Genomic DNA, 27,629 nt, shown 5'->3' on the forward strand with positions numbered 1-27,629 from the left:
GCCCTCGTGGCCTTCCACGCGAAGCATATGTACGAAAAGGCTAATAGAGCAGCGAATTGGATGACTCCATATATGGCTAACCACTCCGATAGCATTTTTCGGACGAAAAAGAAGAAGCTGCCTGGTGCGCCCTAGAATTTGTTATTTTTTGACTTTCTTAGCGATATTCGTACTCATTCTATATGATATATCCATCTTAGCAAAAAAAAAAAAAAAAAGAGAAGCAAAAAACTAGTCATTACATATGGATGGAAGGGCTTCATAAGATCTAATAATCTGAAGAGAATTTTCTGGAAAAAAACATAGTGAAAATGGACATTATAAGTTTGTGACTCACTTAAATCCTTATTGGTTTCCAGTTTGTACAGTTACCAATCATCACAAAATTAAGTGACCAACAAAACAAACTAGGATCTTAGACTTTCATAGCATATAAGCCAGTGCCCTGTTTTCTCCTCTCTTCATTTGTACTAGATATTAAAAAAAAAAAGAAGATTGCACACCATAGTCGTGCTCAAAAAGACAGTCACCAATCCAAGAGCTTAGTCGTCCTTTATCTCATTTTCGGCAGTCGCTAGTCCATTACAAATCACCGCCTTTGTTGACTCCAAAGGAGACATGCATACTTAAAGGACTTCAGTTTAGGCAGACTCAAGCCTTGATAAGATATAATTCGTACTAGATAATATTAAGCATTGTTGTTTATGTCATAATTTTCAACCATGTCCATCCAAATGTCAGAAGAAAGCTTGTCTTGCACTGCTTTTTGTTTACAGTATTTTGCCATGGTATCTATTCCAATTATAAACAAAGGAAAGTTGACTGGTAAAGGCTATCCTTTCATTTGTATTAGTTTATGCTGATACATTTAAGTCGATATATTGTTAGTTACTCTCTTTGTTTCAAGGCATTTGAAGTTGTTGGAACATCACTCCATTGGGCAAATAGATTTCATTCTGTAAGCATCTCTGAACAATGTTGTTCATGCATTATAAAGGTCAGTGGTCGCTGAGACCCTTTTTGTGATGTTCCTATCACAATGGTTCTTAGCTTGTTTAAAATGTGGAGCACATTATAAGATGATATTGCAATAATAGAGGTTGAGATATTTTTGATGAGAGAGATATATAGAAAATATATGATGCTCAAGAATAATTGGTGTTCCATCATGAGTTTTTTGAGCCAGTTTGTACCCAACATTTATGAGCATATGTCATGATGAGAATGATGATCTTTTAACAAAGAAATTAAGTTGGTAATGGAAAATGAGAGAGAATGATGATGAATATTGATTAGAGAGAACATGAAACATACTGCATCTCTACATCCTTCTGTGCATGTGTATATGTGCATGAATGTGTTCCTCTAATCATCCATAGTTGCAGGGACGTTTTTTAATTCAGGCTAGGTAGATAACTTTGATAGCACAGAACTAAACAAGCACACTAGTATATTTGGATTGTAATGATGATAAATGAGTTACATATAACAACTACTTAGGTAACTTTAGCACAAGACAAGTAGTAATTTTCACACTATATAAACTGATAGAAAGGAATATCACAACCAATTCTTAAGGAATCTGGGTCCCCTGAACTGTTACAATTAACCATAATCATCAGCTAAAACATTTGCCTACTTAAATAAAGCACATCATAGTCACTACAAGTATGGGATCTACTCGAGCCATTTGCACAGAACTACAGAGGACACCAACAACCTTTAGAGCTGCTTCGTTTTAAAGTACTTTTAGAGCTACTTGTTAAGCTAAAATGGATGGCTTTCCTATCACTTTGCCACAAGTCACTAATCCAGCAAAGATGCAGCCTTTGTTGACTCAAAACAAAGGCACATAAATAAAAGAGACTTGAAATGAGGCTGCGCCATGCGCGCACACACCAAAAAAAAGGAAAAGAAAAAAAAGAAGAAGTTAAGATAAAGAAAAGCAATGCGAGCATGGGAATCTCCATTACCATGTTAAACTCTGACCATCCAAATGTTGAAGTGCAATTTAGCTTCTCCACCTATGTCCTGCCGCTTTTCCAAGCACCCATAAGAAAGGCTATAAAATAGACATCGTCTTTAATTAATTTCTAGTGATATGGTTTCTTTAAATCAATTATGCCAATGTTATCAGTATCCAGAGTTAGAAAGCAGAATTCTTGGGGATTACGTTTTGGCGGGTATATCTCATTTGTTTAATCAGAAGATTATCAATTATGCACCTTGTATCTTTCTTGGTATAAATGGAGGCAGTTGAAACACAAGTGGGTCCGTTGTGATGTCTCTTTTTCCTATTATCTTGCAGTTGTTGGAACTTTATCCTAACAGTTAAAAGAATTGATTCTCATAGCTTTTGGGTCTATCGTTATTTGTTAGCCAATCTCCAAAATAAGTTGATATGGAGTTTCGCAGATGTTCTTGTGTTGAGAGGTTCCATCACAGTAGCCATTAGTTGCTTTAGATCATACAGTTGAGAGGTTCTATCGTAGTGGTCAAAGGTATTTTTTTAATGATACAAATGCAGCACCCACCACAAGAATGTACAAGATTACAGATTCTGGTCTTTTCAAGCAATGGCGACCAAGTTGCCACCATTGGACAGATAATATGAAATGGTACAAATGAAAAATGGAAAACAAGATCAAAAGAGGCAAAGCTGAAAACCATGAGATTCCAGTCTCTGACAATGATTACAAGGAAAACCATGAGATTCCAGTCTCTTTGACAATGATTACAAAGAAAACCATGAGATAGCATTAATGAGATTTACTGAGTTGAAAAATAACATTTTGTAGATCACCATGTTCATATTTCTAGAAAAGTCGAACTCAAGCAACAAGAAAAAGGTAATTGATATCTACCGTTCACATATGGACTGAGAACAACAAGGATGATTATGGTGATGGAAGGAGCAAAGGTAGCACAAGATTGTATTCATGCAGCTGAGGTACTCATGGAAATTCAAATACTTCAATTTTCAGAACAGAAACCTGAAACGTTTCAGGATATGAACAATTAACCCCAGATCAACAGTTCCACAAAAAGTACCGATCTAACAGCAGAGAAATAAACTTGTACATAGACATCTTGTTTTTGATGATGGAAGTGCAGAAGAGTCCAAAGGTCAAGGAAATTTGATGGGGATATTGTTTTTTTAAAACAACTGAGACAATAAGTTAAAATCAAATAAATATAATAAGGACAAACAATAGTTGTTTCAGTATTACACACCTAATCATTTTTATGAGCAAAAAGAATAAATATCTGGTCATAAGCATTATAACTTGCAGCAGGCAGTAGACTTGATTTGCATCACGTATTTATCTAACTGCCCCTTTAGATCATATATGTTTTCCTTTGCCCCCTGCCTGAAGTCCTGCTGAAAATGGATTCAGATTAGATTGATCATAAGCATTAAACTTTAGATGTTTTAAAGATGCAACTAGTACCTTCTAGCCTGCCAACCCATCTATAGATGTCAACCTTGTCTAAATTCAAATGAGTGGAAAAGACAAAGAGGAGAGAATCAGAGCAAAGTCATATGGACAATCAATTTGGTAAAACTGCAACAAGCATGAGTTGTGGCAGACAGCTCGGAAGAATGCCGGATACTGTACATAGCTAATAACAAATATTAACTATCAAATTTTGATTTTCATGTGAAAGTCCTATTACTGTTAAGAATGATGCAAGCTTACATGTTCTTGTGTAGGGCAGGAGCAGTTACATTTTGGTAATAATTAGAACTCAGAACTAAGAGAAAATCTTGGAGACATTATTGGAATGTCTAAAATGCCAAATCTTTTCATATGCAATGGTTGAGATCATGCAGGTTCATAATTCATCAGAGTAACTGGATATTGATGGATCAGAAGTAGATGAAGAACAAGGAATTAGAATGGGAAACATGGCAGAATATACTACGAAAAAACCAGTGTGAGCAGTAGGTCAAATTAGTTCCATTAGTGAATTGATATGCCAGATTACTAGTCACAAGGAAGAGATTACAAGCGGAAAATCCAAGATATGCACAATAGTTGGAGACAGATGAAATGCTAGTTTGTGGGATGGCTTTGGAATATGGAGTCTGCCAAGGGAATGGTTTCAGGAAATAATTTAACTCACTTATCGTTGGCAAATCTAGCTACAGAGAGAAAGCAATGAAGTTTTTGAGGATATCCCTAAGGACCCAGTGAAATAGGTAAATGGTTGAAAAAGCTTCTTGGACTCCAAACGTGGCTCCATGAATAAAGTTCTTCTCTCATCAGGACAGGCCATAAATGTTGACTTTTGTGTGTAGAAGAAAAGTGCCACATTGGCAAAGTAACAAATAAAGGTCACATATATTGTAGTCTAGCTATCTCCAGGAGTTGTAAAAAAAGATCGTAACATACTGGCCTCTCAGGCTAACTGATCAAGGAGAAGAGAAGAAAACAAAAAGGTAACCATCATATGAGCTAACGATAACATTGGTATGACTATTAAGCTAGAAACTAGACTGCCCCATTAAGTCAGACCAACCACCCACTGTTGGTTTTGATCCCGCCTGAACTGAAATTGTACCTGCAAAGAATGACCTTGCTTGGCAGTATCAGGTCTGAGTGTTATAGAGGATTTGCAATTCAAAGAGAAATTCAATCTCATTCACCACATGATAGATAGAGTTTCTCTAGCACATAATAAGTGTTTCTCTATGTATATGAAAGGGATGAGAACAGGTATCCCATTGTGTAGGAAAATCTTTCCATTTCAATTAGAGAATTTAAAGCCCAAAATAATTGGTAATTCTATATAAAAATATAATAAATGATGATTATTACAAATTATCAAAATGATGAAAGTAATTTGGTATAAAGATCTTTGATAGACAGAAGGAAACAATAATGGGCAATGGACAATTGGGTCTCAGTTCACGCCATTAGAGAAGATTGTAAACCCTGCAATAGTGTCTTGGACCATGAAATCCATTTCCTCCAAGTTTTTCTACCCTAAAAAAACATAAGAACATTTTCAGGAACAATTTTGAACAGTTCAAGAATTATGTATTGGCTGTGTTTTGTTTACTCTAGGCTTTTGGTTTGTCTATGCTACTAGTGAATGAGCAAAAGTAAACATATCAGTAAACAAGCAAGGAATGGGCATGAAAGATCAGACATTAAATATTGGTTGGAATTTACAGTACCATTCTGAGGCATTGCTTGGTCCTCAGAACTTTCTAATTGCTTTGTTAGGTCGCATAACTCCTAATCTAAGATATGAAAAGATTCAAAAGAGGAATAAAAGATATCAGACTACTAAAATACCCACACTTAATTTTAAGCTAATGAAATCTCACAAATGGGGCAACTCCCCTACCTACCCCCTCCTGCTTGAAACAAGGTTGGCTGCATCACCATAAATAGCTATCTAACCATGGACAGAAACAAGTAACTTAGGATCATAGACCTGAATCAATTTGCTTCTTGGTATTTCCCTTCTTGATCTGGATTAAGTCAAATCCCTTGTTATACGAAAGTTTAGACCTCATAGCAACTGAAGATAATTAATCACCAATCAGCAAGACTCTTCACAATCATATAACTATTAGTTAATAAGCTTAGCTTCCTCCTCATCTCCACATATCATCAACCTTTCTAACATCGAGAGTCACAGATTCTAAAGGCCTAGTTGAGGCAATGCTTAACTTTAATTAAATGGAAGTAAAAACTTGAACTCCATCCAAGTGTCAGGGCCCCATCTTCTTTTTTTTATGTACTGGGAAGCACCTACAATAAAGGCTAATGGTGGATGACTCCCTCACTCGCCTCTTGACAATATGAAAACAGGATTATCTTTGGCCTGTCATTCCATGTCATCACTATCCCATGTTAGGAACCTAAGTTATTCAATCAGGGTCTCTTCTTATTTAATTTTAGTAACCACAAAGTGGCTCTCTTTCATGGACATGATAGCAAGCCATCAGAATGGGTCATTCTTGTTTCACATGAGAGGAAGTAGGAGGGGAAAAAGAATTGCACCTTAAAAAAAAAGAGGGGAAAAGAATGAATAAGATGCTTAAACACTCAATGGACATGACAAATGGAGGTAATCGAAGGACAAGGATGGCATATAAATGTATACATCAGTATGAGAAGGCACTCAGGCAAATCCCCTTGAATTTTTAATAAAGAGCTAAGAATTTGCCTTCAAAATACACAAAAATAAAGTACTTTAAAAGATATCGAAGATTTTCTAGGAGCCCAGAACCATAAAATGTCAACCCAACTATGTATAAGTCGTAGACATAGACCATGAAACATATCCTGAAAGCAATGAAATAACAGGACAACAGGAATCACATGCCGAGAACAAAGAGCGACTATGAAATATTGTTTTCTGGAACAACTGACACACAAAATTGAATCTAATTAATTCAGAAAACTTTGAAGTAGAATAATACTTGGAGAGCATCACTTGATCATCTCATTAAACAAGAAAAAGAATGCCTCGTGAGAGACACCAGCAATGCAAGTCCCAGTCCCAGACAAACGCAGTGTAGGGTTGAGGTTAGGTTGACAGACAATTATGAAAGAAGCTCAAAAAATGAAACTTAGGGTGTGTTTGGTGTTGCCTTTAGAAAGTACTTTTTGCAACTTTTAAAACAAAGCACTTTCTAAAACATGATCCATCTCCTCCAACTCTGCATAAACTAAAAACATAAACATTTAACTTAGGAAGATAAATTTGACATCTCAGTTACATTTCAATTGGTAGTTTGTTCTTAGCCTAGGCTTTTATCTTCATATATGCCACTGGAAAATGAAATCATGCATATGGAACTTAACAACAGATAAGAAAAGAGATTGGCCTAGAAGGAAGACCACGAGTTTGCTACTGATAGATATCGCATGAAATGAGAGACAACTTGGTTTCCTAGGTTGAACTTAAGTTTCCTTGATTTGAAACACAATGCACAAATAACAGTTATGCAGGCTTTCTACAAAGATTTGGCGGACAAACATGCCATTCTCCAAATAAATCTACAAACCTTGGATTCTCATGAATGGGCAGTACAACAAGAAAAAAGAAGGGACTCACAAAAGAACAACAAACCATGAACAGAGACAAGGATTAATTTGGTTCAGCCAAAACCAAGTCTTATAACATCCACAGGAGAACAATATAAATGTAGTTTCACTCACCACAAGAAGGGATGGCAGAGATACAAGGGACATATCACCTCAAAATCTGAACATGACAGTGCATACTATTCCTTTTGGCTCCAACATCGAGAAAAATAAGGCACAAAACAGTCCTCAAGGATAACAAACCTTCTTGAATAAGTTTTCCAATGCTCCAAGAGAAACCTAGAAGATTGGCCACTTCATTTCTTCAAAACTCTCCCCCCCCCCCTCCTCCTCCTCTTCTCCCAATCCCATTTCAACTTTCTCAGGTGAAAAGGTGATGCAGGTGCATGAACATCAGACAACTTGCATGCCATTTTCAGAGTATTAAATGGCCGAATTTAGAAAAGTTATTAACATAAAGGTTTCAGGTCTCTTTCTCTTCTTTCCAACAAGCCTAAGAACATTAAAATCCGAGTTATGGTTGGAAAGTTATAGGTATTTCAAGAGGCAGGTGTCTTTTGACCTTTTAAATTCCCTAAGAGAATTTAGAGAGACATGTCAACTTATGTCGAACATGCCATATTGCCAAAAGCCGAGCTCAAAACACCGGCCTTTATACTCCTCTTCCTATACCTCAAGCTCCATGGGAGGATGTAAGTATTGATTTCGTTCTTGGTCTTCCTCGCACTCAACGTGGAAAGGATTCGATCATGGTGATTGTTGATCGATTCTCTAAAATGGCACATTTTGTACCTTGCGAGAAGACCTATGATGCATCTAAAATTGCTGATCTTTATTTTCGAGAGATTGTCAAACTTCATGGCATTCCAAAGACTTTCACTTCGGACCGAGATTCAAAATTTGTAGGACACTTTTGGCGGACTTTATGGGCGAAATTGGGCACCAAACTTCAGTTCAGTTCTTCTCATCATCCACAAACCGATGGTCAAACGGAAGTGGTGAATCGAAGCCTTGGCAATCTTATTCGAAGTTATTTGGGCAATAACAAGAAGCAATGGGACTTAATTCTTCCTCAAGCGGAGTTTGCATACAACCGCTCAAGTAGTTCTACTACCGGTGCTAGTCCTTTTGAGATCGTCTATGGGTGCAATCCTAATGGCCCCCTTGATCTAGCTCCCCTTCCTCATGTTGTTCGATTTAGCGGTGATGCAGAAGCAAGAGCTAATGAAATCAAAAAGATGCATGAGCAAGTTCGATCCAAGATTGAGAAGAGCAATCAAAAGTTTAAGGAGAGAGCTGATAAGTATCGACGCTCGGCATCATTTAAAGAAGGCGACCTTGTATGGATTCATCTTCGTAAAGAACGATTCCCCCATGGAAGATATAGCAAATTACAAGATCGTGCTGATGGACCATTTCGAGTTCTTAAGCGTATTGGAGAAAATGCCTATCAAATTGAACTTCCTGATGACTATGGAGTTTCTGCTACCTTCAATATTTCTGATCTAATTCCATATCATGATAAAGAAGAGGCATTGGACAACTCGAAGACGAGTTGAGCTTCAACCGGGGGAGTATGATGCAGGTGCATGAACATCAGACAACTTGCATGCCATTTTCAGAGTATTAAATGGCCGAATTTAGAAAAGTTATTAACATAAAGGTTTCAGGTCTCTTTCTCTTCTTTCCAACAAGCCTAAGAACATTAAAATCCGAGTTATGGTTGGAAAGTTATAGGTATTTCAAGAGGCAGGTGTCTTTTGACCTTTTAAATTCCCTAAGAGAATTTAGTTGGTTTTGATGTCTTTTATTGTGTGAGTTACCCATATTAAGGTGACTTTTGATCTTTCATTTTCTTTTGTCTTTTCATGTTACCCATAACTTGCCTATAAATAGTCATGAATTGTAATGAGAAGGCATCCAAGTATTTGAATGAAAGTTATCTTCCTCCTTGCACAAGAAATTTATCTTATCTTTTCTCCCACTTCCATTGGATTGCAAATTGATCCAAGCGGTATCAAAAGGCCAGCAGGTCATAACAGCCCTTAGATCAACCCTGATTGTTGAATCTCAAAATGACAAGAGAAAGTGATTCATTTGTAAAGAATAGGGGCTTTTGGCTTCACCAACTCTGCATGAGTTATATGGGCTAACGCGACATTAAACTGAGCAAGATTTGAAGTTGTAAATGATATATCATAATGCACATGGCAAAGAAGTTTCTTGCCTTATAACAGAAAACATTAACTGCCCCATGATTTGCTTTACGAAATATTAGCTTCCAATATTTCAAGGCCTATACCTTTTTGCCTTTATAAATCCTACAAAAACCCACAGGCCGTGTACATATCTAAACAATTTAAGTTTATGGTTAACCATTTTCACAAAATGAGCAATCGAATAGCTCCTGAAAGGTCTTATCTCTTCCTGCCCTTACATCGTATAGCCCTTCCAAGCATGGACAGTACAATCTAGGATCCACAATTTCACAAAATATGAACATTAGCTTCTCTCCTTTTGAAATGATTAGCTCCCTTAACAAAAAATATAGACATCATGGTCGCTAAAAGTAAAAATTCCATGGCATGCAAGCCTCTTCAAAAGACACCCTCAACAGCCCTGCAGCTATCAGTTGAAAAGTTTGGCTTTCCTTCTTCTCTTTCTCAGAGCCACTAGTCCAGCTGTAAACCATCCTTGTTGACTCAAACAATTAGTGCAGTCAAAAAAGGACTTCTTTTGCTATAAATCTATGTCTTTGATAGATACGAGCTGAATAAGAGCTAGGTGAAACATGATGATTCTTTTTCTATCATTTTATTAAGCCCTGTCCATCCAATTGTCAAAGACAAGTTTCATCTGCCATTTTTATCTAGACCCCTTTCAAGCACCCACAAGAAAGGCTGAGAAATAAAATGTATGCATCAGTTCTCTTTTGATCATTTGATAACTTTGTTGCCTTTTGGCCAGTTATCCATAGTTAGAAAACAGTGTTATCAGAGAGCCTTGTTTGCAATTCCCTTGCTATGAACAAAAGGCCTCTCAACTCTTAGGAAATAAGTGGGACTCTAGGAAGGTTCCCTTTATACTGTGTGTTGTATTATCCTAAAGTGTTGAAACTTCAATTTATTAGCACAAAATATTCTGAGTGTTCATCTCCATATAATGTTACCGAGCCTGACAGGAGCTAGCGATGATAGTTGATATCATGTTGCCATTCGTACAAGTGCTGGTTGCAATGTTTATTTAGTTGGTTAACAGAAATGTTGCAACTATAAGGAGAAAAGGATATAGATACTGTTAGGGGAAAAACCCTAAGTCATATATCCACAGAGGCGCTCGGCCAAGAAGTGCCGACCGGAAAGCCACTCGGCCGAAGAGCGCCGACCGGAAAGCTGCTCGGCCAAAGGATGCCGACCAGGAAGGCGCTCGACTAGAGGGCGTCGACCAGAGCGCGCGCCAAGAGGTGCCCCACCCAAAGCTGCTCGGTTAGAAAGTGCCGACCAAAGACAGCGCCAAGGCGCTCTGCTAGAAGGTGCTCGCCTAAAGGGCGCCGACCAGGAGTACTTGAAGCAACCCCGCCACAGGGCGCCCCATTGGGCGACCAGCTCGGCTCGGCACTCTTGCCGAGCCGATGCCTTAACCAAATGTTCAACCTCCGCCTAAAGTCCAAGGGACTGACAACTCCTACGGCTTGCGACCTGCCACTATCTCCAAGCCATCAAGGCATAAGATCTTCGCAGGTATTCGGCACGACCTGCCATTAATGCACGAGACTCTCTCAAGTCTCCGATGCACTCAGTCATTTAATGAACACGGCCCAAGACGATCTCCGGATCACTGAACCATCAGAGCGCATGGCTCTACCTGACCGCCGGTTCATTCGGTAATAAATGCACTTACCATCCACAGACCCCAGGCCCGCTACGGCCGGCGGTTCAACCACTCCAACAGGTCCGATCGACCGTGACAACTCCCTGGTTCCGGTCTGATTCGGCCTTATTTTCCACCACGCCATTAATGGGCCAAATCGTGCCCAATTATCACATAACAGGACAAACCTCATGTCACCTCCCAGGTAACCGAATCCTCCTATAAAAGGGAACCTGGGGGGAAGAGGAAAGGGGGACCAAAACGGGAGGAAAAACCCGAAGCTCTCTCTGTCTTCTCCACATACTCTCTTCCCTGCTCTCTCCACATACTTGCCCCCTCTGACTTAGGCATCGGAGGGCCGGCGCCGGGGAGCCCGGCCACCGGCTTTTTTGCAGGACAGGACAGGACTGGACGCACCACCCCTCTTCGGACTTGCACACCCCCCGCGGCGGAGGACGCAGCCGGCCGGCGCACCGCCGTCCGCCCCCTGCAGCAGCGGAGCTCCTCCTTCCCCGGCTTCGCGGCGGCCCCCGGGTCCAATTTCCAGCAACAGTTGGCGCTAGAGGAAGGGCCTGAGTTCGCTACCATGAAGCTAAGAAGCAAAGGGGCTTCCAACGCCTCTCGACGTCCTCCACCAAGCCCAGAATGTTCCGTTCGGAACTCATCACCCCCGGTTGAGCCAGCACCTCAAGTTCGACCGGAACAATTTGATGCCCTGGTGCAGCAAGTGCAGGCGTTGGCTACCGCCGTTCAAAGCTTGCAACCCAGGGGCATCCCAGCAGCACCGCCTCCCCCGGCTCCAGTTCAACTGGGGCCCCCTACTAGCGGGCTTCCTCTTCGAGGTCAGGACTCTCAAGTCCAGGCCTCCCTCTGGAGAGAGCACCCAGTCAGAGATCACGGAGGCTGGCCACAGCCTTCAGAAGCCGAGTCGGTTCCAGGGCAACCTGCACCCAGAGGAACCGCTGTAGCGATCCTCCAGAATGATGAACTCGACAAGAAGGTCGAAAAGCTGGAGCGCCAAATCCAGGCACTCCACGGGAGAAAATCGGGACGTAACGGCGACTTCGAGTTCAATACGAAGTCGCCCTTCTCCCAGGAGATTGAAGATGAACCGGTTCCCCTCCGGTTCAAAATGCCCCAGGTGGAGCCTTACAACGGCAAGGCTGATCCCTTTGACCACCTGGAGAGTTACCGGGTCTTGATGGCCCTACAAGGAGCCTCGGAAGCCATGATGTGCAAGGCTTTCCCGGCGACACTTCGAGGACCAGCCCGGCTTTGGTTCACCGGGCTGAAGCCAAGTACTGTCTCCTCCTTTGAGCAGCTCGGCAGACAGTTTGCCGGCAACTTCGCCGCTAGCCAGCCCCAGCGGCGGACATCCGACTCCCTCCTCGACATCAAACAAAAGGAGGGAGAGTCCTTCAAGGAATATCTGGACCGGTTCACCGCCGCAACATGGGAAGTCCAGGAGCTTGACCAGTCAATCGCCATGTCGGCGCTGAAGACTGGAGCCCGGTCCTACAGATTCCTCTTCTCGATTGAGAAGAATTTTCCAGCGGACCTTACCGAAATGTTCGCTCGGGCACGGAAGTATGCCAAGGCAGAAGAGGCCGTGGCAGTTAGGCGGGGTGGAACCGAGCAGAATCCCAAGAAGAGGCGCCGCGAGGAACGCGGCCGACCCAGAAGCTCGTCTCCACGACAAGCTAAGAATCCGCCCCGCCCGAAGAGTCCACCCCGGTTGAGAGGACCGCCGCAGCAGAGGTCACTCCGCCCGAGGTTCCCACTGCAGGCCCGTGCACCTGAAGGGAGGTATGAAAAGTATACTCCCCTCAATGCTCCTCGGGCTGAAATCCTCATGGAGATTGAGAATCGGGATTGCATCCGGCTCCCCCCTCCAAAGCCAGACACCAGAATCCGGCGTGATCTCCGGAAGTATTGCCGTTTTCACCGGGATCACGGCCATGATACCGAGGATTGTTATCAGCTCCGAAATGAGATCGAAGCACTCATTCGCCGAGGGGTGCTCGATCGGTTTGTGCAAGGCCGGCGCGAAGGGAAGAAGCCAGCCGAAGGAGCACAGCCTGAAGGTTCCAATGCCAACAAGGCCCATCGCCGGCGTTATCAACACTATCCGAGGAGGGACCTCGGCTGGAGAAGCCTCAGGGGAAGGAACCTCCTCGAAGCGCCCGCGCACATCTGAAGCTATCTCCTTCTCAGACGACGATCTAGAAGGAGTCGAAACTCCCCATGATGATGCCATGGTCATCTCCATGATCATAAATAAATTTGATGTAAAACGCATCCTGGTTGATAATGGAAGCTCGGCGAATGTTTTGTATTTTGATGCTTATTGTAAAATGGGGATAACAAAAGAACAGCTACGGAGGATGAATGCTCCGCTAGTTGGATTCACTGGGGATTCAGTCCCAGTAGAGGGCGAGATCGACCTTCTGGTCACAGCCGGGCTCGCCCCTCGTGAAAGTACCGTGGGTATGAGCTTCCTTGTGATACGCCTGCCCTCGGTTTACAACGCCATCCTTGGAAGGCCAGGACTCAACGCCCTCCGAGCAGCGGTCTCAACTCACCACCTGCTGATGCGATTCCCCACCAGCCAGGGAGTCGGTGAAGTCCGAGGGGACCAAATGGTGGCAAGGCGATGCTACCTAGCGACCCACGAGGCAAGACGACCAGCCGAGGTGCCCGCCCCAACGACTGACCAGCCCTCAACTAAAGCTATGGAGGCACGGGCCAACCCCCAGAAAGAGCGGGTAGAGCCGGTGAGTTGTTAATTCAAGTTTCCTTGCGAGAGAACTTTCCCGGGCTAACCGTGCAGATCGGCTCTGGCCTTGGCGAAAACGGGAGGAGTCGCCTCGTCAACTTCTACGGGACAATATGGATGTCTTCGCCTGGTCGCCTATAGACATGCCGGGAATAAACCCGGAGGTCATGGTCCACCGGCTTCAGGTAAAGCCGACCTGCAAGCCCGTGCGACAAAAGAAGCGAGGCGCCGCCCCTGAACGACAACGAGCAGCAGCCGAGGAGGTCGGTAAGCTCCTTGAAGCCGGCTTCATCCGGGAGATATCCTACCCGGAATGGCTCGCCAATGTGGTCCTCGTCAAAAAAGCTAGCGGAAAGTGGCGTATGTGCGTGGACTACACCGACCTGAATAAAGCCTGCCCGAAGGACAGCTTTCCACTTCCTAGCATAGACCAGCTCGTGGACTCCACCTCGGGTCACGAGCTGCTGGCATTCATGGACGCCTTTTCCGGATATAACCAGATCCGCATGGCGCCAGAAGACGAGGAAAAGACAGCCTTCATCACCGACGGGGGAACCTACTGCTACAAAGTGATGCCATTCGGTCTAAAAAATGCCGGGGCGACTTATCAAAGGCTGGTCAGCCGGATCTTCAAAGACCAAATAGGCCGAAACATGGAGGTCTACGTGGATGACATGCTGGTGAAAATTAAGGCGGCGCAAGACCGCATAGCCGACCTCAATGAAGCATTCTCCACACTCCGAAAGTACCAGATGAAGCTCAACCCAGCTAAATGTGCATTCGGGGTCACCTCCGGCAAATTCCTCGGCTTCATCATTACACAACGAGGAATCGAGGCCAATCCAGAGAAGATCCGAGCCCTCCAAAGGATGACGCCTCCCAGGACGGTCAAGGAGGTACAGCGGCTCACGGGCCGAGTGGCAGCCCTCGGGAGGTTTATCTCCCGCTCGGCCGAGCGCTGCCTTCCATTCTTTGCAGCCCTCAAGAAGCCGAAGAACTTTTTGTGGTCGGACGAGTGCCAGCAATCTTTTGAAGAGCTCAAGCACCTGCTGGCTTCCCCTCCCCTACTCACGAAGCCTCAACAGGGTGAGCTCCTCTACTTGTATTTAGCTGTCTCCCCTGTAGCAGTAAGCTCGGTCCTGGTCCGAGAGGAGGGGAAACTTCAGAAACCGGTGTATTACACCAGCCGGGTCTTAAGGGATGCTGAGACCCGATACTCCAAGCTTGAGAAGACCGCCTATGCTTTGGTCATCTCAGCTCGGAGGCTCCGACCCTACTTCCAAGCTCACACAGTGGCCGTGCTGACTGACCAGCCGATCAAGCAGATCCTGCAAAGATCGGATCGTGCGGGTCGGATCACTAAATGGGCCATTGAGCTCGGGGAATTCGACATTGAGTACCGGCCCAGACAGGCGATCAAAGCACAAGCACTCGCAGACTTTATGGCCGAGTGCACTATATCAGATGAGGTCAAGCCTGAACCTGAGCCACCGCTGGAGCAGACCCCGAGTTTTACATGGGCTCTACATGTCGATGGCTCTTCAAACTCGGGGGGTAGTGGAGCAGGATTTATTCTCACCAGCCCGGAGGGGGTGGTCGCCGAGCAGGCCCTGCGCCTCGAGTTTCCTGCTTCCAATAATATGGCGGAGTATGAAGCGCTCGTCGCCGGGCTTAAGCTAGCCAAAGAGCTAGGAGTGAAGGACTTGAAGGCCTTCAGTGATTCCCAGCTCGTCGTCAACCAAATTGTGGGCGACTTCGAAGCTAGAGACCCGACCATGCAGAAGTATCTCCAGAAGGTACGGGATCTCGCCTCGACCTTGGACTCTTTCCACATCCAACATATTGCCAGGTCGGAGAATCTCAGGGCCGACCAGCTATCAAAGCTGGCGTCCTCTCGCATGAGCGAGCTTCCCAAAGGGGCAGTCCTGGAATATCTCCAAAAGCCCAGCACGGACGAGACCGAGCAGACCCTCTGCACCGAGCTCGAGCCAAGCTGGATGGATGGACTCATCAGCTATCTGCAAGACGAAACTCTCCCTGCTGATGTACGAGAGACTCGCCGAATCAAGCGCCTCGCCACCCGATACATACTATACGAGGGAAAGCTCTATCGGAAATCCTTCACCTCTCCCCTTCTCAGATGCCTTCGCCCAACGGAAGCTAATTATGCCCTGCGCGAAGTCCACGAAGGAATTTGTGGAAACCATCTGGGAGGACGAGCCTTGGCCCATAAAATTCTGCGCCAAGGGTATTATTGGCCGACACTCCAGAAGGATGCTATGGATTTCGTCAAGAGATGCGACCGGTGCCAAAGGAACGCCAACGTTCAGCGCCGGCCCTCGGCTCTTTTGACTTCTATCAGCTCCCCTTGGCCTTTTGCCCAGTGGGGAATTGACATCCTCGGGCCATTTCCTCTGGCCATCGGGCAAAGGAAGTTCCTGGTCATCTCCATCGACTACTTCACTAAGTGGGTGGAAGCTGAGCCCCTCGCCCGGATAACCGAGCAGAAGATGCGGGATTTCGTTTGGAAGTCCATCATTTGCAGATTCGGGCTTCCCCGCATCCTTATCTCTGACAACGGTCGCCAGTTCGACAACATCCATTTCAGAGAGTTCTGCTCCGAGCTTGGCATTGACCACCGCTTCACCTCGGTCGCGCATCCTCAGACAAACGGAGAAACCGAGGTAACAAATCGTACTATTTTGCAGGGTCTCAAAACCAGGCTCGACAAATCCAAAGGACAATGGGTCGAAGACCTATACAATGTCCTGTGGGCTTACCGGACTACGTTCCGCGTCCCCACCGGCGAGACTCCCTTCAACCTGACATATCGGACGGAGGCCGTCATTCCACTAGAGATTGGGCTCCCCTCTCCAAGAGTCGAGCACCACGATGCTAGCTCCAACTCTTCGCAGCTCAGAGGCAACCTCGACTTGATCGAGGAAACAATGGAGGTCGCCCGAGTGCGTATGGCGAGGTACCAACAAAAGACAGCTCAGTACTACAACGCCAGGGTCAAAGTCAAATCTTTCAGACCAGGGGACCTTGTCCTAAGAAGAGCTGAAACCTCCCGACCAACTGAGCGAGGGAAGCTGGCCCCGAATTGGGAAGGACCATACCGAGTCACGCGCATTCGCCGGCCCGGAGCTTATCAATTGGAGTCTCTAGATGGGACTCCCATTCCGCGGAGCTGGAGCTCTGAAAATCTCCGCGTGTACCACCAGTAGAACCCTAAGGGGTCCCTCATCATTCAACCATTAAATTTCATCTTATGAATTTCACTCTATAAATTTCATTTCACGGTAAACTGATGGATTGCGAACTTATTCCGAGCTCACCAATTTTCTTGATTATCTCATGGCATCAGGTTTATTCTTCCCTAACCACGGTTGGGATGCCCTGATACCTCGGGATGATGGAGTACCTGCGTGGACTCCCTGAAGATGTCCATGAGTTTATGGTGCGCTCTCCATGGACGAGCTCGGCTCGTGCTCCATCGATTATTGAGTAGCGGTCCTCTCTGACCGGACGAGCTCGGCTCGTGCTCCATCGACTATTGAGTAGCGGTCCTCTGACCGGACGAGCTCGGCTCGTGCTCCATCGATTATTGAGTAGCGGTCCTCTCTGACCGGACGAGCTCGGCTCGTGCTCCATCGACTATTGAGTAGCGGTCCTCTGACCGGACGAGCTCGGCTCGTGCTCCATCGATTATTGAGTAGCGGTCCTCTCTGACCGGACGAGCTCGGCTCGTGCTCCATCGACTATTGAGTAGCGGTCCTCTGACCGGACGAGCTCGGCTCGTGCTCCATCGATTATTGAGTAGCGGTCCTCTGACCGGACGAGCTCGGCTCGTGCTCCTACCCCGACCTCGGCCGGGATGCCCCGATACGTTGGGATGTTGTCTTTATTGGCCAAGCAAGCTCGGCTCATTCTTTACCGGCTTCAGCCAACGAGCTCGGCCCGCTATTCCATTTCTGGATTTCTCTGCCGACGTCCTCGAAGAACGGAGTCCGAGCAGAGAAGCGTCCTCAGTCGCCTCGGCGCATGGACGCATACGGAACAAGAACGGAGTCCGAGCAGAGAAGCGTCCTCAGTCGCCTCGGCGCATGGACGCATACGGTACAAGGTACCCATTTATTTAATGTTTTTTACATTATCTATTCCATTTCTGGATTTCTCTGCCGACGTCCTCGAAGAATGGAGTCCGAGCAGAGAAGCGTCCTCAGTCGCCTCGGCGCATGGACGCATACGGAACAAGAACGGAGTCCGAGCAGAGAAGCGTCCTCAGTCGCCTCGGCGCATGGACGCATACGGTACAAGGTACCCATTTATTTAATATTTTTTACATTATCTATTCCATTTCTGGATTTCTCTGCCGACGTCCTCGAAGAACGGAGTCCGAGCAGAGAAGCGTCCTCAGTCGCCTCGGCGCATGGACGCATACGGAACAAGAACGGAGTCCGAGCAGAGAAGCGTCCTCAGTCGCCTCGGCGCATGGACGCATACGGTACAAGGTACCCATTTATTTAATATTTTTTACATTATCTATTCCATTTCTGGATTTCTCTGCCGACGTCCTCGAAGAACGGAGTCCGAGCAGAGAAGCGTCCTCAGTCGCCTCGGCGCATGGACGCATACGGAACAAGAACGGAGTCCGAGCAGAGAAGCGTCCTCAGTCGCCTCGGCGCATGGACGCATACGGTACAAGATACCCATTTATTTAATGTTTTTTACATTATCTACTCTGCTTCTGGATTTCTCTGCCGACGTCCTCGAAGAACGGAGTCCGAGCAGAGAAGCGTCCTCAGTCGCCTCGGCTCATGCACGCATACGGTACAAGGTATCCATTTATTTAATGTTTTTTACATTATCTATGCGTTGCTATACCATTGGTCGAAGAACCGAGCAATGGAGCTCGGCAAGCCAAAACTTAAGCTCAGGCCCTAGAGCCCATATCCTCGGAACCTAAAATAGATCCGAGCAGAGAAACTTAAGCTACAATAGACAAGTTTCCACACATGAATATTCATTTCAAAAAGCCCGGAGGCCTAGTACAAGAGCTCGGACCCGGCCTTAACAAAGTATAGAGGCCGCTCCGGCTTACAAAAGGAAAAAGAAGATAGAAAAAAGGGGAAACTACACAAAGGGCTCAGGCCCGGCGACTTCAGGAACAGCTGGCTCTTCTGCGGCCGAGGCCCCCACGGTGGCTTTAGGAGCTGCCTCGGTGACCTCGAGAACGATCTCGCCTTCTTCAGCTTGACCCTCCTGGTCGGTCCCGCCAGAGGTTGGAACCTCTACCTCCGCCTCCGCTTCTGGGTTTTCGACCCCAGCGCCTGGTTGAAGCAGGCTAAGGTCGAAATCTGGGAGAAGCCGCCGCAACTGATTGCGGAAGTCCTTGAAGCCCTGGATGAGACCATTGACGCCTTCCTCTTCCATCAAGTTGCGAAACTCTTCCGATTCACGGAAGAGCTTGACGGCGTCCTGGGCCTGCTCCCGGGCCTCCTTCTCCCGAGCCTCATGGTAGGCGGCCTTCCGCTCCAAAATCTTTATTTCTCTTTCGCGATCCGCGAGCAGAGATTGCACGTCAAGTAGACGGATCTCGAGATCTCGGACCTTTATTCGAGCCTCCCCCACCTCCTGCTCGCGTATAGCGAGCGACGATTCGGCCTCCGTCCGGCGGGCCTCCGCGGCGCGCACTTCGGACCTAGTCAAAGAGTGCGCGCCCTTCTCCTCTTCAAGTTCGGCGACCAGAGTCCGAACCTCGTCTTCGGCCGCCCCTAGCTTCGCTTGAAGCACTTTCTGCTCGGCCTCAGACGCGAGGAACTTTGTTTCGGCCTCCTCGCGCCCCCTTTGATGCCTTCGGGCCCGGTCCCGATAGTCCTGGATGATGTGAATCATCGTCTCGGTCTCGTGGAGGCGCTGCAAGAGGGACATGTAAGAAACAGTTTTAAGCTGAAACACAAATTTGCACAGAGATAAAAGCTGACTTACTCGGATGGAAGAGCAAATAGCGGAGTCCATGAACTCGCCGTAGTTCATGGACCGAATTTTGGCCTGGTCGGCCGGGAGCAGCGCGACCCGAAGAACTTCGCGCGCCACTTGTACATTATCGAGGGCCGAGTCGCCCTCGAAAACAGCCCATCCAGGAGCGTAAGGCACCCGCTCCTGAGGACCCGAAGGACCCGCCAGACCGGCCTCAGCTGGCCTGGGTGCGGCCGACCCCGTTGCTTCTTGGCTATTCCCCGGCTCAGAGCTGGGGAATTGGGGTCGAGTAGATGGCTGACCGGACCGCTGCGTGGTAGAGGTGGGGCATGCGAGCGCCAGATCTGCTGAGGTCCTCCCTCCCTGGTCGGAATTTGGAGCTTCCCGCCGACCAGGGACTTGCGAAATCGGCACCGGACACGGAGGTGCCATCGTGGCTCCGCCAGAGCCCACGCCCTCTCCCCGACCAGCCTCAGGGCGCACGGGGCGAGAAGCGCGCGCCTCAACGGTTGTGGTCGTCGAGGTCTTCGCCGAGGTCTTTGCTTTCTTCCTCGGCTCGGTCGGTTCTCCTGAGAGTTCAGCCGCCCTCTTTTGGAAGCGGGCGTAAAGGACTTCGCTCTTGGTCACCATTTTTGCGATGTCTGCAAAGATGAGCAAAATTAGAACATTAGAACAATAAGGAAATAAGAAGTTGCTGTAACTATCCTTACCCTGAGGACGTGCCGAGCTCAAGCCCACGTTCACCAGGGCGTCCTCGCTAATGAGGCCGTTCAGCAAAATCCCGTCCCCAAGGCTGCGGATGGTATCGAAGATCTCCTGCTCACGCGGAGAAAGCTGGGGGAGCCTGTTGATGGATTTAAGTTGGGCCGGCCTCCACCTGGGGTCAAACCCCCAGGACCGTTCGGAACCCAGGAAGAAGAATTTCTCCTTCCAACCATGAATGGATGAGGGGGCACCATGAAAAAGTGGACGACCCACCCGGAGGGCGATGTAGAGCCACTCCCCGTCTCCCGGGTTCGACTTAAAAATAAAAAGTCGCCGGAAGACGTTGACAGAGGTAGGAATCCCCTGTAGTAAACACAGTGATAGGAAACCCATCACTGCCCTCCAAGCGTTTGGAGTGAGTTGCGCCGGGACCAACTGGCATACCGCCAACAACTCATTCACAAAGCTGTGAAGAGGAAATCGGAGGCCGGCCCAGAGTGACTCCGAGTGCACTCCGATCCGGCCTACCGGAGGATCGGTTACCCGATCCCTTCGCCTGGCGGGTTCCAAATGGAACCCGTGAAGAGGGAAAAACCACCCTTCGGTCATCTCGACCTCCAGGACACTCATGGTGGATACTACTTCGCTAGGCAAAGAACCCATTACAAGAGAGGGAAATCAAAAAGAAGGGGGACCTGGGAAAGATGCCGGAGAAAAGGGACTTCGGTCTGAGGAAGGCTGGGAGAATAGGAAGCTGGAAGCAGAAGGCAATAGAAAGATGACAGGGGGCCGGGGGAGAGTTTATATAGACCTCCCCAACGGCCCGGATCAGCGAAGAAAGCGCTGCGTCCTGGTTAGATGATAACACGTGTCGGCCTAAAAGACAGAACGACGCATTTAATTAGGGCTGGCGCTTCGAATGTCGAAGCGCCCCATCGGATCGTGCGGAAAGGCATCCGCAATCGAAGATCGTGCGGCCCCATCATGAGCCCACGACGCGAGGACGCTTCGCAAAAGGTGTCCCAATAATGAGGCTCTTCGGGAAAGAAGAGACGCCGCCTATTAAAGGCTCCTCGAAGCGTTCGATAATTCAAAACGCACAGTAAATCAAAATTTTCGGAATTCGTGATGACCCAATTAAAGCTACTTCCCGCGCTCCAGCTGATAGCCAACTGGAGCTCGGAAGTCGGGGGGTAGTGTTAGGGGAAAAACCCTAAGTCATATATCCACAAAGGCGCTCGGCCAAGAAGTGCCGACCGGAAAGCCACTCGGCCGAAGAGCGCCGACCGGAAAGCTGCTCGGCCAAAGGATGCCGACCAGGAAGGCGCTCGACTAGAGGGCGTCGACCAGAGCGCGCGCCAAGAGGTGCCCCACCCAAAGCTGCTCGGTTAGAAAGTGCCGACCAAAGACAGCGCCAAGGCGCTCTGCTAGAAGGTGCTCGCCTAAAGGGCGCCGACCAGGAGTACTTGAAGCAACCCCGCCACAGGGCGCCCTATTGGGCGACCAGCTCGGCTCGGCACTCTTGCCGAGCCGATGCCTTAACCAAATGTTCAACCTCCGCCTAAAGTCCAAGGGACTGACAACTCCTACGGCTTGCGACCTGCCACTATCTCCAAGCCATCAAGGCATAAGATCTTCGCAGGTATTCGGCACGACCTGCCATTAATGCACGAGACTCTCTCAAGTCTCCGATGCACTCAGTCATTTAATGAACACGGCCCAAGACGATCTCCGGATCACTGAACCATCAGAGCGCATGGCTCTACCTGACCGCCGGTTCATTCGGTAATAAATGCACTTACCATCCACAAACCCCAGGCCCGCTACGGCCGGCGGTTCAACCACTCCAACAGGTCCGATCGACCGTGACAACTCCCTGGTTCCGGTCTGATTCGGCCTTATTTTCCACCACGCCATTAATGGGCCAAATCGTGCCCAATTATCACATAACAGGACAAACCTCATGTCACCTCCCAGGTAACCGAATCCTCCTATAAAAGGAAACCTGGGGGGAAGAGGAAAGGGGGACCAAAACGGGAGGAAAAACCCGAAGCTCTCTCTGTCTTCTCCACATACTCTCTTCCCTGCTCTCTCCACATACTTGCCCCCTCTGACTTAGGCATCGGAGGGCCGGCGCCGGGGAGCCCGGCCACCGGCTTTTTTGCAGGACAGGACAGGACTGGACGCACCACCCCTCTTCGGACTTGCACACCCCCCGCGGCGGAGGACGCAGCCGGCCGGCGCACCGCCGTCCGCCCCCTGCAGCAGCGGAGCTCCTCCTTCCCCGGCTTCGCGGCGGCCCCCGGGTCCAATTTCCAGCAACAGATACATATACCAACCAGTCCAAGATAATATTAAAAATGACTGTGGAATTAGTAAGATATGTTATGCTGAAGCTGAACTGCAAAAAGACCAAAGGTGATTTCCCTTTGATGTCTGCGAACAAAAGAGGAGTCCAAGACTCTAAGCCATCAGGAAGAAATAATCTTTCCTGTTTTGTAGGAATTGACAAGAACTGATGACAAGAGTCCAAATGCGGCATCTGGAGTGATTGAGAGGAATAAAGGAATGAGGATGATGGAACATAGAGAACAGCAACAATATGTACCTCATGCATGTTAAGATGAGAAAGTAATATGCTAATCTGTTTCCATATATACAACTGAAACTAAAAAAAAACAAAATACTTTTACAAGAAAATGTGGTGGGGCAATGTACACCATTCAAAGTATGCATACCACGTCATCTCGTAGATTTCAGCCACGAACTATAAGAACCACCACATCTTGATGAACATAGACAGATGCAGCAGATCATCATCCCATTTCACCAGTTTTTCTGCAGCACCATTAGCCTGGTGCGAAAAACACAACTAATGGATGTAATTTCAGAGGTTAAACCAGTCAGCTGGCTGCTTTGTGTGTGGCACAAGATGCCCTATCACAATGATTAGACGAAGCCACATCATAATGTTTGAAACTGTTGCACTTTAAACTACAAATGTGGTACCTATTAGGCGAAGAGAATATTAGGAGCCTTTTCCCAACAGTGATGATAAAAACGAGGATCATTAACATGGCGAGAGAAGCAATACTTGTAAATGAGAAAAAAAAAAAGACACTTTCATTAAGTTTCTCTCTAGGACATATCACATTAACCACATAACCAAAAAGCCAGGTGTATGCATCTAATGACAATTTAATCAGGGGATGAGAGGATGACGAGGATGATGATGGTGATGGCGGGTTATGATTTACAACACAGGTATAAAATAAGTAATGACTAATTCAAGAGAAATTCCCTTCATTTCCAAACAAGAAAATTGTTGAACATTTCAACAATCAGGAAGAAGTAGACAAATAACATTTTTATGGGTAGCACCTTGGCAACAGTAATTTAACCACATTAAATGAACTACAAAAAAATCTTCTAATGCTATGATAATGGTGTGGAGACAGAAGTGATATATCAAAAACAAAAATGAAAATACCGTTTCCTAAGTAATCAATACCAATATTAGGAAGCATGCCAACGTCATTAGATGACTGAATTTGAAGAAGCATAATATTTTTTTCAAAGCCAACCAATAAGACTATAGCCAGGTCGAATTCAACAAATTATGTAAATGCAAATGCAGCTTTTCTTACTGGGTTTCTGATAACCATGTTGTAGAGCTACTCATGTTAGATAACAAAACTACAAAGCCATGTCTACCGAAATGGCAGGAAAACAAAGCACATATTTTTCATTGTGTTTTATTGAGAAGAAAAAAATGAGCAATACTTAAGGAAAAGAGCCTTGAGTTAATAGAACCATAAATTTGATGCAATTCATGGGACAAACCTGTCCTTCTGCAGAATTGCAGTATTTTACATGACGTATGTAAGATGAAGATAATATTTGACAACAGATAATGTAGAACTAGGAAAAATCTGGGCATAAAACAGATAACCACGGTCACATAGAACTGATACTAGAAATAGTAGTAGAGACATGCAAAGAAATATACTATTCAACTCATCTTTAAATACCAGCTACAGGTAACTAACAAGAGCAGTTATGGACAAGCCCAGAAGCACTTCTTGAAAAAATAAAAATGAATGCTGCTTCTTGAGAAGTAAGTTGTCATTGAAGAAATGTAGAAATGGTCATCCATGGGATTAGCTACCAAAAAAGTTGATACAGGAATATGACATCACAAGATTCAAGTCATGACATCTGGTATATGATGTAAAGATGTGATCTGAAATCTGGCTTGTAGCTGATGCATCAATTTGGTTATGTCAAAGTTGTTGCAAAGTTTGCTCGAAAAGTCGCAAAGCAGGTGAAAAGGAAGCAAGACCAAAGCTAAAGAAGTGTCCAACAGAAGGTGTCCATATTCACAGCACCAGAAAGACAAAATAGCATTTATGCATATAGCAATAAAAGAGATCAAGATTAAAATATTTAAAGAAAACCTTACTTTTGAGACACTTGCAAGTGTAATATGGCAGTTGCAGATATTTTGCTGCAAAAATATGAAAATATTAACCAATCTGGCCAGGAAATGAAGAATATTATTAGTCCTCATGATGAGGACCTGTGTCTAGCAAACCACAATGCTGTACCTATCGCACAGGATCTCTCTAATACAAGAGTGTATCTGCAAGCGATTAGTTGAAGTGCAGAAGCATCAAAAGCAGGTGTATCATTTTCGAGACCTAGAAAGTAAGAAACTACTGTGAAACCTTGTCAGCATGGTCCTGCAAGAGCAAAGAATAGAGATAGCAATATATGTGAACATGTAACCTTTGAACTAAATGGCTTTGTTATAGAAATTAAGTCACTTGCAGTAATCATGATATGCCTGAATACCTCATGGATAGAAAAGTCCTTAGCATGCTTATTGGAATGGATTTGGAAAGTCAAGAAACATTATGGAACACCATTGTTATGAGAGGATTTGGGATGGAGTATGGTTGTGATCTCTTTGAGGCTGCAACCAAATATATCGTTCATATCCTTCCATTGATACAAAACGTTCAGCACATGGCTGGCCTATCGGACTTGTTCCTTCAATCAAACCTAAGCCAAACCATTCTGAACATAGATCTTGTGTCTATCATCAGTGTAGCATGCGGGACTGCAACAGTGGCTGGTCCAAATAGCTTTCGGATGCTAGAGATCAGGGAAAAGAACTGATGGTGCTCTAACTATGGCTTTCAACCAGTCAATAAAAAAAATATAGTGCGACCTGCAAAACAAAAAATATAAGAAATCTTTGGGGAATGATATACACTAATGCATCTTAAATCATCGTTGCATTCAGACAGGGGCGGCCCAATGCATTTGGGGGCCTAAGGCGAACTCAGTAGAGAAGGCCTTTTTTTTTTTTAATGATGAAAAAATAACATAATAAGTAGTTCTGAATTTTTACTATTAAGGAATGCATTTGTTTGATAAATAGCAATATGAAAAAAACAGCAAGAGAATGATAGATTGTAGATAAAATGAAGAGATGTATATATGAACACATACAAATGAAGCAACTCCTATATGTCAAAGTCCAGCAAGCCAGCCTAGCACTTAAATTTAACAAATTGTAAACCGGAAAAAAAAACAACATCATTTAAACCTTCAAGAAAAAAATTTGGAAATTACCAAAACAAAAAAAAAAAGTAATAGAACCTCAATATTTTATTACAGAGAAAGAGGAAGTCATGTCAGATTATGTGGACATGATTACAAATGTAAACAAGGAATTAATGTGTCCCAGAACTCTTCAGCCAAAGGAATTTCACAAAACTTCGAGTATATGAAAAGAATGATCAAAATTAGGCATCAAATATGAGTGTAACAGAAACAGCCAGGCTTCCAGAATATGCTCATACATGTTGAACATCAACATATCTGCAAATATAGATTATTCACATCAACATATCTGCAAATATAGATTATTCATACTCGTCCGCGGCTCAAGATCCATTTCGGCGTCAGATCAAAGATTCAAAGGTAACGAACTCCGAAGAGAATCAGAAATCATCGGGAAGAAAATAGTAGCGAGAGTGCGAGACGAGTCCCTTTACCTGCGAGGCAGGCGCGGCGAGCACCAAGAATCCCTTTACGGTTTCAGAGTCCACTCAACGAGCAAGAATCACAGATTCGTCTATCAGGCGGGGCCGCGGGAGGATTCTTCCCTCCCCTCTTCCAAGAGCGCACGAGGAAGGAGGGATCAGAAAGAGCTGGGAGGGTTTGATCACTATTAGTGACTGTGAGAGGGTGAGGGAGATGGGAAGGAGCCCCCTGTTCTCCGGTGTTTTCTTGCGGAGAAGGGAAGGGTCCGTTGGGAGACGGGGAAGTAGGTGGGCGGCGAAGGAATAGGCTGCCGAATAGGTTCCTGCTTGCCATGGCCGATGGGCGATGGGATTGAGACCGGTGGACGGCGAGTAGGTTTTCCCACGTCCTGTCGAGGTGGCCCGTAGCCGGCAGCCCTACTGCGACTCACTGTAGCTATGGGGAGTTCGGTGGGCGTGGGCCTTTTTTTTGGGCCGGGGCCTTAGGCGACCCTGCATGTAGATAGCAGCCGAAGGCATCACTTTCCTAAACAAAATTGGAATTTTTTAAATCACCCAACTTAAATTACATCTGATAACTAAGCCATTAGGTTTGAATCCGAGATCTAAACCACAAAAAAATTAAAGAATAAAATTTTCTCTCGGGCAAAAAAAAAAAAGATCACTAAAATTAATTATTAGAAGCAAATTAATGTGAGAAAGAACGCACAGTGTATAAAACGTTAAAACTCACGGCAACGATGACTTGAATAGCCCTTCACTCTGACCCATTTAGCGGCATCGGAGACTAATTAGGGCATCAAGTAGAGATACTGTTCGGAACAAATTTAGGGTTTATGAGCGAAAGGTGATTGAGACGTGAGTCTCGGATCAAGGAGACTTAGGGTTGAGATCGGTTTGCGTGTTCCACCATAGAGGCTGAGATGTAGCTCTTGGAAATGGCTCCGGAGTTGAAGTAAGCGACGGCCGTCGCAATGGATCCCCAGTACTCTATGGATTTGAAGTTGATGGAAGAGTTATTTCGTAGTCCCTACTTATATCTTCAATTACTTATCGAATCCCATTTGAACAAATACGGCATAGGTTCCAAAAAACAAATACATAACATGGTCTATACATAAATTATGTCCATGCTGAATGTTCAGAAAAGTTTATTAATAAGTCCCTGAAATA

General features: G+C 45.8%; 1 protein-coding gene across 5 annotated transcripts; it reads right to left on the reverse strand.

Moving 5' to 3' along the window:
• Positions 1-482: 482 nt before the first annotated feature.
• On the reverse strand, positions 483-26,913 carry LOC103709099 (uncharacterized). 5 transcript variants are annotated; one of them, XR_015968311.2, is made up of 6 exons: positions 26,469-26,904; positions 25,258-25,636; positions 25,011-25,145; positions 24,866-24,910; positions 23,142-23,412; positions 483-4,991 (listed from the first exon to the last, which is right to left on the reverse strand). XR_015968311.2 is itself a non-coding variant. In XM_089925039.1 (6 exons), exons 5-6 carry the CDS (start codon positions 21,064-21,066, stop codon positions 18,853-18,855), a joined length of 2,142 nt encoding a protein of 713 aa, XP_089781165.1. In that variant the 5' UTR covers positions 21,067-23,412; positions 24,866-24,910; positions 25,011-25,145; positions 25,258-25,636; positions 26,469-26,913; the 3' UTR covers positions 3,380-18,852. The 5 variants fall into 5 exon arrangements, 4 of the variants coding, with proteins under 4 accessions (XP_089781165.1, XP_089781162.1, XP_089781163.1 ...); XM_089925039.1 differs by having other exon boundaries at positions 3,380-19,635; positions 19,708-23,412; positions 26,469-26,913; XM_089925036.1 differs by having other exon boundaries at positions 3,380-23,412; positions 26,469-26,912.
• Between the last annotated feature and the right edge of the window lie 716 nt (positions 26,914-27,629).

This window comes from Phoenix dactylifera, chromosome 8 (genome assembly GCF_051530095.1).
Source record: "Phoenix dactylifera cultivar Ajwa chromosome 8, Ajwa_hap1_PhDact_Kaust_v1.1, whole genome shotgun sequence".
Lineage (NCBI taxonomy): Eukaryota > Viridiplantae > Streptophyta > Magnoliopsida > Arecales > Arecaceae > Phoenix > Phoenix dactylifera.